The sequence below is a fragment of the Syngnathus leptorhynchus genome, chromosome 15 (assembly GCF_054491065.1).
Source record: "Syngnathus leptorhynchus isolate UIUO chromosome 15, UIUO_Slep, whole genome shotgun sequence".
Lineage (NCBI taxonomy): Eukaryota > Metazoa > Chordata > Actinopteri > Syngnathiformes > Syngnathidae > Syngnathus > Syngnathus leptorhynchus.
In genome coordinates, this window is record NC_141209.1 from 7,980,382 (window position 1) to 7,994,793 (window position 14,412).

The following is a 14,412-nucleotide window of genomic DNA, read 5'->3' on the forward strand; positions in this document are numbered from 1 at the left end:
TGCAGGGATCATTCAAAACAATGTAGAAAATGCTTTAGTCGTGTTTTATTGGTCTAAATATAAACAAGCTCACCAACGTTGAGCTTCATAATATACATTGGCATACGTCACGCATCCATTTTTAAGGAGCCTCAGCAGATGACATTGGGTTGGACCAAGGTTGGGGTTGTCATTTTTGATTGCAACTTGGACTCTGATCTGTTTTACTTTTTTGAGCGTGATGAACAGTGATGAACAAGTGTTTTTTGTTTTGAATCAGAGATTCAATAACATTTTCTAGATTTTTTTTTTAAACACTGATTCTGAAACATCAGGTTGTCATAATAATATAATATGCATCATAGTAATAAATATTTAGTAATATTGATTAATTAAGGAGGTTTAGCAAAAAGTGGATTTCTTTTCTGAAACGTTTGACTACAACACAGTCAAATCCATATTGCGCAGTATTTTATAGGTTAAACAAAATATGAAACTCTCTAAAACCTGATGTGTTAGAAAATAAGGGACATGATTTTTAAAATCAGCGGCAAAAATACATCTGGGGACACATTAATCCATCTTCGGGGTTAGATTTTGCTATTCACCGGTGTCATTCTTCACAGGGTAGAAGTTTCCCCACTGCCAGTGTTTCATGGAGATTGAAATACTGAATACACATTTTTGTGTTTGGTTTAATTTACAGCAGTTAAAAAGAGCCCTTTTACTTATAAGTCATAATCACATTTTAAATGAGATGGTAGAACAAAATGTTTAGCTTTACATCGAAAAGAAATTCAAACAAATGTGAAAACGCGTGATTTATGATAACTACTCAGTTCTTGCAGACTAAAGTTCAGGAGAGCTCCTTCTCAAGTTTGTTCAAAAGGTGTAACAGGCATTGAAGGTGCATGGCACCCGTAAGAAACTGAAAGCAGTGAATAACGTACATTATATCCAGTACTGACGCCATTTAAATAGCTCAAACCTACAACAAAACAAAAACAAGTGTTTCCATGTAGAGAGCAATGGGACATACTCCATCTTTCACAAACACAAACAGCAAAATAAAGTAAAAGGAATACCCTGCAAAGGATGCTAATTTTACAAATGGTAAAAGTAATACTAGTATGCATTTCACATTGTAATGTGACCCGCTAGTTAAAAAAAAAATGGCTGTACAGATTTTATTTAAGAATCAAAAATAAAAGGTTTTCATTGAAGATTGTAAAAGTCCACAGTAGTCCCACTTTAAAATTTAACAGCAGTGTGTATGTACAGGTGTGTGTAAGAAAAGTCAGTAGCGGGACACAGGGGGGAGTCTTTATAAACTGGACTCAGCTACAGGAGCAGCAATGGCCGTTGCGCCATCTTGGGAGGCTTCTGACTCTACCTGTTGATCATTTGGGACACAGATCTCTTGCACCAAAGGCCAGTTGGCGTCCTTCCATTCTCTGAACCTGACCGAAGTCAGCTCAGTGTCTGACAGCACCTGCTCTAGTGCCTGTAGGTCTGCCTGTTTTGACTGGGATGGAAAAGAAAAATCACTTCAAAATCAGCAAATCGGCGCCAACAGTGAACCACAATTTATCAAAGCATAAAAAAACAAACCTTTAAGGTGCTGTTCAGTGTCCTGACGAGATGCAGTTTGTTATTGACGGTTTGGTTTTTGCAACGTTTAACAAAGGATGCCCTGAATTCCCGTTTGGTGGATGGTTTGCGGTCTCCTATAGGGGACAGGCTGGCCTCCTTCAGGTGGATGTACAGTTTCTCCATCTCATCGGCGGTGTTGCGGTAATCACCTGCAGCAACATTCGACATCCTGATTAGTATCATCACAGACTACATGTTAAGCAACCATGACAGTAATTCAAATAGAATGTAAATTATATCACTGGTGACCCAAGACGGCCACATTAAAAATGTCTCACCTTTGTCCACCAGACCTGAAGCCTCCATGTTTGCTGCGCCTTCCTCAGCGAACCCTGTTTCAGCCAACTCCAAAGGAGCCGAACTTTCCCCCTCCTCCTCGTCCTCCTCGGGCGGGTGTTGATGCAAGTGCACCTGGACCGAGCACACCGCCGGCGCTTCGCCTGAAGAAGCAGAAGACATCTGTGCCACCAGGTCCAACCAGGACTGGCGCTGTTTGGAGAGAGACGAGGCGGACGAGCTGTGTGATGTCATCGTACTGGGAGGCGAGGAATGTGAGCCGTTTCCTTCGCTCGGGACCGTCGGCGTGTACGGTGGAGGAAGAGTGCCCTGTGAGACCGAGATGATCAGAGAGGTTGATTACACATTTGTTACAAAACACTCGACGGAGCCATGGCTCGGACCTGATGTGTGCTACCAGGTGGACCAGACGGAGCCACGGAGTCCCGCTGGGTCTGCTCATAGTATGGCGGTGGAGGTATGTCTGTGGTTTCTGCATCTTCATGGTCACTGGCCTCACTGTAACACTCTTAAAGCACACATGCGTAATGTCACTTTCCAACTCGTGTTGAAATGACAAAATCACACAAAAGGGAGTTTTTCTTCAGAAGCTCACCAGCTGCTATGTTTTGTTCCGTGGGCTCGTAATGAATGGAGGCAAGCCCGAGTTTGTTCAGCCATCTGGAACACATGCAAAAGGTGATTTGCTCGGAAGGATTTGAACATTTCATTTCATTTGAAACATCTTTTCCAATGCGGTGGGTACACTGTTGTACTTACATGTTCATTTCTTCGTGGTTCTCAGCAGCAAAATAAAACATCATAACTTGTGGGTGGCAAGCTTTGAATGCACTGCGGACAAAAATGAAAGACATGAAAGAGAACCCAACGCCGATTCCAATGATGTTCACGTCCAAAAATGAAGAGCTTAGTAGGGGGACATTGCGAAGCTCATGCTTACTGTTTCTTCTTGCACTCGATGGCTCGGTCGATCATGAAGTTGGTGAGGTCAATGTAGCCCTCGGCTTTTTCCGCCTGCATCACAAACATTGAAGAGTGAGTGTGAAATGACTTTAAGCCACTTCCTGACAAAGCCCACTGCCGTCCGTTACTTCTTCTATTTCCTCCCTCAGTGTGTCTGTGACCTTTCACATCAAACCAAACCTGTCAGTCACGCTGGCCTTTCCATCAGGCTTATAAGATTTACTTTTAAGACAGACTGTGGTGGAACTGTTCTTCAAATAGTCTTTGCGGCTCAACATTTGTCAGAGTCGCTCGATCGGCATTTAGACATCCAAGTCAAATAGATTTCACACTTTCAGTAAAACGATAACGGCATTCTCACCAGCTGGTTTGTGTACCAATATAACGCTGTTTTCTTCAGGACGAACCAGAACTTCTTCCATTTCATACCCAGGAAGCCTTTGCTCTCTTTCTTCTTGTACAACCAACCCTCGTGGTCGGGCTGACCCAGCTCTTTGACTGACACCCGCCGCCTGCTCATCGCACCATTGCCTGTGTGCACACGCACACACACACACACACACACACACACACACACACACACACACACGTGCAAAAGCCACAATGAGATGTTATACAATGTATGAAAGCTCAAATTGTTTCCAGTGACCTAAATTGAGGTTGCAAACAATAAAATTCCGCCTATATGTTAAAAAGCCAATAACACTAGCCTACCTTATTCAGATATGAATCTCGGTACGATCATGATTCTCAAATTAACTCTCATTAGCTACAAAGAGGTAAACCCGAAATTGAAGTATGTAAATAAGCAAGTGCATACTAGCCCACTATTACATTTACACAATTACAGTTCCAGGGCCCTGCTGACAAATTGAAGGAAACCGGAGGGTGACGACCTACCAGTTCGGCTCTTCTTCTTGGACTTGTGGCGCAGGGAGACCTTTTGGAGCAAAAAAAAACAAAAAACAAAAAAAAAACAGGAGGGAGATTGAGTGGTGAATTTAAGAGCAGGCTAACCAAAACCAAGCAGCTAAGAAGAAGAAGCCGACTGGAACATCCTGTTTCACACTGCAAATGTCACATGCACTCACTCTCTCCCTCCCTCTACTTCTCTCATACATACGCAAGCACACACGCAAAAATAATGACGTTCTTCAACTGTGCCCCAGCTTTCTGTCTTCTTCAGCTATGGGCTCTATTTCCAAATAAAGCCTAGAATAATGATATTTCAGGACATTTTATAGAACAGACTAGAGACTACACTATTTGGTAAATTAAAGGAAATCATTCTAAACATAATCTTGAAGATATATCATGTTTGTTGAATTATTTCGATCGGATCTAGATTAAATTTGGTTTCACTTATCTTCAGAAACTGCCCACACATCATAAATTGTTGAAATTAATAAATAGATAAAATACATATTGATGCATTGTTTTCTTTTTTACAATATAGCCTTAATTGTACTCGGAATGTTACACCCAAACAAATAAATGTCTGCCAGGCTTTCTCTAACCTCTTTATTATAAGACTAAAATTTAAAAAGTAATTTATAAAGAAGTCAGTATATGAGAATTAATTCCAAAAGGTAGCCCTTTGCTACAAAACCGTTGGCCTGCTTGGTGATCAATAGGTCATTTTGGGTCCCGCAAAGTTTGTTAACTAAAAGACACCGCAAGCACCCACACAAATGTAACTAAACAAACAAAATAAAAAGAACTTACTGGGTTGTAATCGTCAGCAGCCATGGAGGGTGAAACAGATATGGGGAAGGCAGCCTGGTCAGAAAGACAAAAAAGCAAACAAAGCATATCACCAGCAAGAAAAAAAAAAAAATACAATTCCAATTCTTATGGCTCATTGAATAATACGCAGTCAGTTATTCAACAGCACTAAGCAAAAACACATTTTAAAGTACTGGCGTAAAAAAACAAGAGCACTGAGCAAAACCTAGACCTTCCTCAAACCATAATGCCAAATGACTCTATGAACAGCACAGTATCCATTTTTTTTTTTTTAACATTACAAAGTTGACTAATTTCCAATAGCCAAATGAAAACATAGCAGGAGCTTTTGGATCAGTTCCTGAATATTACAATAGACAAAGAGTGAACATGATCACCTTTTCTACAATGGATGTAATACATAATTTATCACACCAACCAAAGAAAGAATGAAATCTGAGGAAAAAACATAAATCAAACGCAGCACTCGACTCACAGCTTTCAAGTTGCACTGTCAGCAATTTGTGATGCACAAAGCACCTTTACGCTCCTTAGTATCCTCTAGCTTTGTTTCAAGACTACACCGCTGAATATTAGTGATGACTGTATTAGCAAGAAAGTCAGACGCACAGTGTACGTCTCAATTGATAACGTCAATGATGGGTGAGTGTCACATTGAGAAATCTGAGCACCCTCTTGACTCACTTCCTCAGCAAACTTAAGTTCCTTATTTTAAATTTGCCAACTTCAAGAGATCCTAAAAAAATAACGACGTTCTCCAGTGAGAACATTAAAAGGCAATAAATTTACATTTGTTTAATATAGTAGATTGATAACATCCCACACTATTATTATCATTACACATCAGACTGTCCGTACAAACGTTTTTCACACACAAAAAATATCAGAATTACATGTTACAATATTGTCAAAGAATAAAAATGACAACAACAAAATGACTCATACCTTTTAAAAGTCCTTCATAATTCGAATATGAGTACCGTCTTGTTCTAAAGCACTTCACCACTGTGCATAAATCAAACTTGAGTGGATGTTGCCCAAGAGCAGTCGCAGTTGTCGCATCCTTTCCGGATGTAATGGCCCAGTTAAACCGCCAATGGGCGACAACCGCAACATTAAATGCGACAGAAACAAATCGCAGGTGTGCTTTTTCTGTGCAGACTACTAAACGTAAACTGCAGATTTTACGGCATAAATGCAAATGGTAGAAAATAGAAAGTGACTAAATTGACGTCTCTGTGGATTTAGCGTCGAGCAGCGTCTAGTGGGGTTACCCAATAAATTGTTAATACATTGACAATAGGTAATCCCACCTGTCAAAATATGTGTGCAATTGTTAATAAACTACCAACATATCGTACCTGCCACCACATTGTCAACGTTTGCAGCGTTGTCCGAAAACTGTGCTCAAAGTTTGACCAAACTTTAGCGAGCATTTCGGACATGCAACAAAAAGCTACAAAGATCTTGTTGTTATCAGGTGGTTTACCCTGATTACTTCGAACTAAAATGAAAAGTATGGTCAATCAAATGCGTTTTGTACAAGACTGTGAAATAAAATTGACTTTCACACAGTAACTTCAACTTGTGACTCCACATTAGGACAAAACTGCTTTTCTCAAAAATAAAAATCAGCGATTGTTTGCCGCTTGGTGTCGCTGTAAGGTAAAAACGCTTCAGACAGGGAACAAACAGGAAAACGAATCAAACGTGGCGGAAATGTCAAAATAATGATATTTCAAAATAAAGGTTTATATTTAGGTTTAGGAATTGGCCTAAAATCCGTCTCACAGGAATATAATTTTGATACAGTTATAATTTATTTGATTTGACTTATATTACTGTTCTACAGAGGTAAAAGTCAAATGAAACACACACACTTAAATCCATAGTTGACCCAAAACAACAGTTTTGTTATCCACTCATTGCCTAACTTCACAAACCAGTTATTGCTTTTTAAGCAACAATGATCCATGTCACTGTGTGCAGCACTTTAAATGTTTTTGCTGCGATAAAGGTAACAGTCACAAATTAGACTTCATTTCAACTTAAACGGGCGTCTTGTGACAACACAAATAGAGCTTGATGAACCTTTTATTTGCTTCCCATTTTTCTCACTGTGCATTACTAATTCCAGTGGTCCCATCCATACCGCCCATTTATTTCTGTATTAATCGAGCGTTCCATTTAAACATAATTCACATTCCCATCTGTTCATTTTTATTTTGAAATGACAGTGGACAACTTAATCGTGATTTAAAGGAGCATTTGTGTGCAAGTGAATTTTGAGAAGATTCCTGAGAATTCTAATTGGTCACACCATTGTAGCGCTCAATCTCCCATCACGATTCATGCTGGGAAGTGTCACGGTACTTATCTAATGTACCCCACGCCCCCGACACCACTCCGCACCCTTCTTGACCCAAAACCGAGTGTGTGAGAGGAAGGGCTAACAGAGGGACTATTCTTCTTGAGCAACGGGGGAGGGGTGCAGGCCTGGTCATGATATCACAATCTAGTTTGCTCACTTTGGCTTCCTTTGTAGCGCTCCAATGGCCACGACAAGGGGTCTTGTGTTGCAAGACCCTTAGTATAGCCACAAATACTACATTTGCATGCACTCAAGTGGACTTCTCACACACACACACAAACACACACACACGCGTGCACGCACCCAATTTTAAGAGCGCTGGAAGAACATTTCGTAAAATTGAGAGGCGCACAATTGCGACTATTATTTCTTTCATTAAAAGAAAGGTACCAACAATTTTGTCCGTGTGTCCATCACCCATTAGAGGTCTTCCTTATTTTCAGGGAAGACCCACAATTAGTGCACAAGAAAAAACATGACTTTGTGTTTGTTTGAAAAAGGAAGTGTACTTACAGCTTGAGAGAAGGACCAGGATCGTATATCTGGTTGATTATACCTGCAAGAGCAAGAAGAAGTATTTAGAATTGAGAGGACCAAAGAGAAAACATTTGAACTTCAACTGTCATACTTCAGTACTATACATAAGCATGTAGTGATTGTGACTTTCTCATAACCGCACAATCTATTGCAAGTTGGCACGAACTGAGTCTGGTGACAGATTTCATGGAAATCGTTTAATGACTGGAATGTGGTAGGATGGTGCCAGTGGTTTTGATAATGCATTTGGCAATATTGCCACAGCAAACATGGGTTTCCCAAAGCTGAAAATACTCAGTGCACCCGAGACGGGCCTCACCCTGCAATTTAAGGCAACAAAAATGTCAGCTTATTTTCCTGCGTTTTAGTCCCTTTTCCCTCTTCCCATCAAGGTTATTATAGTTAAAGGAAAGTAAAACAAAAAAAAAGTAAAACTAAATATGAAAAAAAAAGGTTCATTCATGAAATAATCAAAATGATTACCAAAACTACATTTAACATTTTTAAAACAAATTAAAAGCAACTATAATTGCAGCGAAAATGTTCATTTTTTTTTTATTTTTCAATTAATTTTATACATGAGATTTTGGGGTTTATTTAATTATTTTATTTTGCCATTACTCCTCAACCATCCAGAACAACAGATATCTAACAGTAAAGTAGTTTGAGAATCGTAGTTTGCTTTATTAAGCAATACTTTTCTTTTTTTCACCCTTTTTTTTAATCTTTCACTTGAGAACTACTCTATGAAGAAATCAAAACTAATGTTAAATCTAATAAAACCTAAAATAAGCATTTGGGAGGGGGGTGGGGCAATAAAACTAATAAAAACTAACAATGCTGCTCTAAAAAGTAATTAAAATGTACAGTAATTAATTCTGTTGGCAACAACACAATTTGATATTTAGAACTATAATAGAAAGAGGGGTCTAATAAAACAGATGGCGTGGCGTCACATCGAACCATACAACAAACTGATGCCCACATGAGCAATGATGACAATGTCCAGCCACAATATTAGGTACAGCCAATTATTGGCCAAGCATCAAAATTCTATCGTAAAAGTGTTTAATGGGGATGGGCTCTCAAGTTCCATCGAAAAATCCTCCAAGCTGCCTATGTGAAAATTATTTTGCGCCCTGGGAAGTGAAAATGGCCCTCGCCAAACAGTTATCCCAAATGTGTCAAATGCATAACTAATTAAGATTCATGGCAAAGAAAGGACTCAAGCTCATTGCTAAATTAGTCGATGATGTGTTTGTCTGCTTTTTGTCCTTCGTGGAGCGAAACCAAGTTCTTTTGACAGGTGACATAAGAATGAAACCAATGCAGGATCACATTAAATGTGTCTGTCATGTGGAAAACGCATTCATTTTTTCACATTTCCAAATTAAAATGATCATGACAGCTGATTAATTTCTGAGTCAATCATATCCTCTGGCCTTAACCAATACCTCCCACTGTATTCCGAGATGCCAGCCCACTCCCACAGTAATGAGTCACCCGATTAGCGTCGCATCCCTCGATTTATTGTAAATACGAGGCGTGTGATTGAGCGGGCGATAAATAAGATGCGATGTTTTTAGGACCTAGAATAGAAGCAAGTAGGTGGTAGGGTGACTTGAGTCATCGATCGTGGCATTAAAGTGGGCAGATGCGCTTCATCGGGCTCTGTGACCAAGAGCAGAGGAGACACGGGTGTCACGGATGATGAAATCTCGAGGAAGGAGCAAGCCTCAGATGTTGTCATCTGTCACAGAAGGCTGCTGTGCTTCCACCTACAGACACGCCAATAAATATTGTGGGCATCTTAGCCCGGAGTGGTTAATCTGGAACACCGGGAGAATTCCCGATAGTCCACACTACTTTATGATTCTCTGTTTCGGGCCCGTAAAGCAAATTCTAAAATCGGCACGCAATTACGGATATACGGTACATGCCTTTGTAGAATGCTCTTTAAATTTAATTCATACAATCGAAAAACAGGTTAAAAAAAAATCTGATGATCCATTATTTGGGTCAATTTAATCCAACTTTCTGGGTTGTGCAAAAAAACCAAAAAAAACAATTGAAGGTTGGGGCAAAGGGACCCAAGTGGAGGGAATGGTAAACTATTTTATAGGGGTAAAATCACATTCATTAAAGATCTTTTAGTTTTTCATTTGCTGACTTCATATGCTATAATTTCAAAACCTCAAAAGATGCCAACTTTGATCTGACAGTTTTGCCACCCCACACCTCTCACCACCTGTCCGTGACTAAAACCCATGCGGTAAAAGCAGCCCACCCACTGATCATCATGTGGTTGGTTTTGAAACAATTCCACAGTCTACCACCCAGTATGATGAAGAGAAATGAGACTTGCCCAACTCTTACTTTTACAGTTTGATTTATAAGCTCAACGCGGCATTAATGTGTGGAAAAAAAAAAAGCGGGCAAAAGAGTGGGCACTCACCGATTGAGGAAGTCTCTGCTATGATGCCAGTCGGGTCCCTGCGATACATAAAAAAGTTCACGCTTTATGTTCCATTTGAAATAAATTGATGTGTACCACTGTTCACTTTAATTCAAATTATTTGATGGAGTAATTTAATAAATATAAAACACTTTTGAATCTTTTTTTCTTATTAAATCTATATGTGATTCACACCGTTTGTGATGTGTCCAAGCATATTGAGTTAGTGGTTAGAAAACTTGATGGGTTAAAAGAAGTGTGGGTGCTATTTAGGCAAACCTCAGGGCTTCAGAAGGTGCAAATTAGTGAAGATCGCAGGAAACTAGCGCTGCAAGCATGGGCAAGAGCCAGATAGACGGAAAGAGAAACAGAGAAGATCAGCAGAGAACATGCAGCAGAACCCCCGAGCAAAGGTGGTGAGGGTTCATTTTGATCAGAGGAAAAGGGCAAAAGCTGCCAGACGGCTTGTAATCCTATCTTCCCTTTTAAATGTAAAAGACAACATACTACATGTAGAAACAAGAGCTCGTCATGGTAAACCTGCTTTGACCATATGGTCCACCAGCTGGAGTTTTAAGGTTTGTCAAAGTGCATTCATAAGCATCATCACCTGACCCCCCCCCACCCCACCCCCCAAAACCCCACCACACACACAGGGGGTTACCTTGATGTTAGCTATCATGTTACACCACATGCTTAAAAAACACGAGCGGAGTTCATAGAAGGTTAAAAAAGCAGAAGGCTCTGTCATTTGCTGCTGCATTCACGTGTAGTGAGAAAATCACACTTCAGACACCGGTAAAAGCTGATCAGAAAAAAAATGTGTGATCACAAAGTCAAACGAGATTTGAAGAAATGAAAGAAATGTGTTGAAGTTCAGTTAGATTTGAAGTACCGTATTTTTCGGACTATAATGCGCACCTAAAAGAATATGGATCATTATTTTGTGATTATAAAGTAATTTGTTGCATCTGAAATTGAAATAAAAAAGATGAAATGGAGAATGATTTGATTTGGATTAAAAATCTGACATGATGCATTAATGGTGCGCCTTATAGTCCGGTGCGCCTTATATAAGGACAACGTTTTAAAATGGGCCATTCATTGAAGGTGCGCCTTATAGTTCGGTGTGCCTTATAGTCCGGAAAATATGGTAGTCACATCACACTCAAATGGTAAAATGAAGACAATACGAAAGATGACTGAAACAAACTGCACTTTTTAATAAAAGGCTATGCAAAACGTACAAAAAAGGCATGTCGCGCAATAACGGAACTTTTCTCTTAGCGTATTTAGTTTTAAACAATACTGTGATGTGAGCTATAGTCATAGCACAAGATAATCTGTGTGGATAAAAAAAAACATTGATTCAACGTAACACCCTAGTTTATTACAGTTGTCAAACCGCATGTATAGGCCCCTTGAGTTGGGTAATTGCAAAGTAAACTGAAACAGGATAGAAAGGACCACACTGTGTAGCTTAAAAATCCAACACAAATATTTGCGCTAGCGATGAGAACATCCTTTCACCGACCGATGCAGCAATATCAATTTAAGTGACAAACCGATTGTAAAAATATGCATAGCTTAAGAGAGGCAACCATCGGCAGAGAAAAATGATTTACAGTAGCTAATCTATCACAATAGTCATCGAAGAACAAACATACATGCACTATTGCATTAACAAAAAATTGTTTGGACTTCCGTATTTTTTTTCTATAATTTACGCAAAACAAAAATAAGAACATAACCAAAGTAATCCCAAGCAAGAGACATAAATTAATATGTACATTGTGATTCACGGACAGCAACGTATCCGAACTTGAACAATCCGGTCATCGTGAAGCCAAGATGAGACTTTGCTGTAGTCGGGGTTAGAATGGGTGATGATGTAATGTGGTAAGTACAGGTAGTACTCAGGGTTCGACAATAATGGTGGCCCGATGGCCAGTAAGATTTTTGGCCCAAAAGTGTATTTTTGGTTTCTCAAAAAAAGACTTATCAGGGACATAGCCCGGCTGGAGGAGATTGTTGTAAAGATACAAGAAAAAAAAAAATTAAAAATTGGAACACGCTTGACTTATTAATGGCCCATTAATCAGATTTAGCTTCATGTCGCTAGTATCAGCTAGTCCGCTCGCCATTCATTCCAGTGGTAGGATGACCACAGAATGACAAAACAAAGTGAAGCTTTATAGCCAGACTATGGTCATCAGAGGCGGGAGTCACTCGAAGCATGATAAGAAATGACGTTGCATTTAATTAGTCTGTGGAAACGTTATTGGTGCAGGAATTTGGTGCCCAAAAATAAATAACCATATACTTGACTTATACTTTTTACTATTCAACAAATGAGTCAAAATATATCAATTTCAATTCGACATAAGGCGCACTCTTGATTTTTCTTTCGAAAATTAAAGGGTTTTAAGTGTGCCTTATCGTCCCCCTCCATACAAACAGTATATGATGCGTCAGACCGGGCCTTCGCCACTTAAAAAAGGCTTCATGTCGGACCCCGGTACTACAAAAGAAGGGTCGATGGATGAGTAGTAGTTGGTAGTAGTAGGCAACATCAGGGGAAAGAGAGTTGGCAAGAGAGTGCAAGAGAGCCGCAAGCTGCGGCCAATAAAACAGCAGGATTTTCAAAATCAAAGGCACCGAGTAAGGAAAAAAGGGAACAAGAATCCCCCGAACAGGAAGGGGATCATCATTGAGTCAAAAGTTTAAGTCTCGTGATCCAACTGACCAGTAACGAACGTTCGGCCGTTGTACGCTTGGACACCCCAGCTACGGAGGCTTTCTTGACATCCTCCTGGTAGGGGATGGTGGCGCTGTTATGGAGGTCGGAGTTGGAGTAGTAGCGGCTGCCTCGGATGTGGTCAACTCTGACTAGCCGATGCTCCCCGGTCGGGAGGTAGGTGGGCGGAGACGCCGACGCCACTTCCTCGGCTATGGTGGGGATCCTCTCGTTGCTCAGGTATCTGAACAGGAGGTCATCACCTTCGCAGAATGACACGTTACTTGATATTTGCTGTTCACTACTGAAAAATATCCATAGCTACTTTTCTATTTAGTGGTACAGTTCATTGTCGCTTGCCATAATACCGTTTGAACCCATAAACCATTTCGGCATGGTAATATGTGTGTCATCAATTCATGACGACTAAAAAATTATTGTGGAAATGGCCGTAATACTACCACAAGCAACTTTTGAAAAGGAAACATATGCATCATAGCAAAATTTACTTTTGTTGTTTACTTGAATGTTTTGTTTGTCCATAGACCTATATAATATAATAATATAATATAATATTCTAATCAAATCTATCTATCTATCTATCTATCTATCTATCTATCTATCTATCTATCTATCTATCTATCTATCTATCTATCTATCTATCTATCTATCTATCTATCTATCTATCTATATATATATATATATATATATATATATATTGTCTTGTCACCGTGGGATAGTAGGAAACGGAATTTCGATCTCTTTGTGTGTCTCGTGAAGAAATTGACAATAAAGCAGACTTAGACTAAAATGAACAGTGTTACTTGTAGCAGAGATGACTTGACACATGAGGAAATAAAGCAGCTTCTCATAAGTTAGAATATTGAAATGCTGTTAATACCTTTCCTGTTCTGTGTCCATGGCTTAGCAAAGGGATCAACAATTGCAACACAAGTATCCACAGGCATGGAGATAGGCCGAGGCTTACCTAGAACACATGAGGATCACAAATTTTATGAGCTACTGTATTATTTGTAAATGCAATGTGTCCCAACCATCATTGAGCTAAGATGCCCCAGTTCACATTAGCGATATCTCATGGTACACCACCAAACTAAAATGTCACAAAAAGTATGAATACTGAAATCATGATAAGCTATTCACAATTTACAATACTCATTGTTTAATTAACTGAACAAAAAGCTGATATATATTTCCTTCAACAGCCCGGATGATGTCATCACACACTCATCAGCTTCATGGAGTGTATACAAAATGCATAGATTAAAAATGTACAAACCACGAGAAGGCTTGCGCTCCCTCATTCTGGGCTGAATCCCATTAGCATCGATTGGACAGCCGACACCTAGTTTGTCATAATCTGCGATGGTGCAGCGTTTCCTACTCTCCTGATCCAGAAAGAAGTTGGGTGACTCTGAGCCGTTTGGCCTTTTACTAAAACTAGTAAATGCGTCGGTTCTTCCCTCTCTGCAAACACAAGTACAAATAGTATTTTTAATAAAGCAGAATCTGATTTTGAACAGCACAAAAGAAAAGCATGATTTGTATATGGAAAGACGTGATTGTAAAAAAAAAAAAAAAAAAAAAATGTCCCGCTATTATCGAAATAAATGTGGAACACGTCATCTCCCTGGGGGAGGAAGATAAGAGTCA

General features: G+C 39.6%; 1 protein-coding gene across 3 annotated transcripts in view; it reads right to left on the reverse strand.

Annotated features, from left to right (window-relative positions):
• Positions 1–23: 23 nt before the first annotated feature.
• The window catches only part of LOC147045486 (connector enhancer of kinase suppressor of ras 3-like), a 34,395-nt gene continuing 20,006 nt past the window's right edge, over positions 24–14,412 (reverse strand). Inside the window, exons 11-26 of one of the 3 annotated variants that reach the window (XM_085931107.1) lie at positions 14,039–14,226; positions 13,640–13,726; positions 12,748–13,001; positions 10,002–10,039; positions 7,523–7,565; positions 4,618–4,671; positions 3,793–3,832; positions 3,254–3,423; positions 2,870–2,943; positions 2,689–2,760; positions 2,525–2,589; positions 2,313–2,437; positions 2,169–2,238; positions 1,911–2,072; positions 1,591–1,781; positions 25–1,504 (exon numbers count right to left, since the gene is read on the reverse strand). In XM_085931107.1, coding sequence (XP_085787233.1) covers positions 1,304–1,504; positions 1,591–1,781; positions 1,911–2,072; positions 2,169–2,238; positions 2,313–2,437; positions 2,525–2,589; positions 2,689–2,760; positions 2,870–2,943; positions 3,254–3,423; positions 3,793–3,832; positions 4,618–4,671; positions 7,523–7,565; positions 10,002–10,039; positions 12,748–13,001; positions 13,640–13,726; positions 14,039–14,226 — 1,834 coding nt within the window. In that variant the 3' untranslated portion in view covers positions 25–1,303. Of the gene's footprint in view, positions 1,505–1,590; positions 1,782–1,910; positions 2,239–2,312; positions 2,438–2,524; positions 2,590–2,688; positions 2,761–2,869; positions 2,944–3,253; positions 3,424–3,792; positions 3,833–4,617; positions 4,672–7,522; positions 7,566–10,001; positions 10,040–12,747; positions 13,002–13,639; positions 13,727–14,038; positions 14,227–14,412 lie in introns of all 3 variants that reach the window. The other 2 variants (XM_085931106.1, XM_085931105.1) reach the window with 2 other exon arrangements.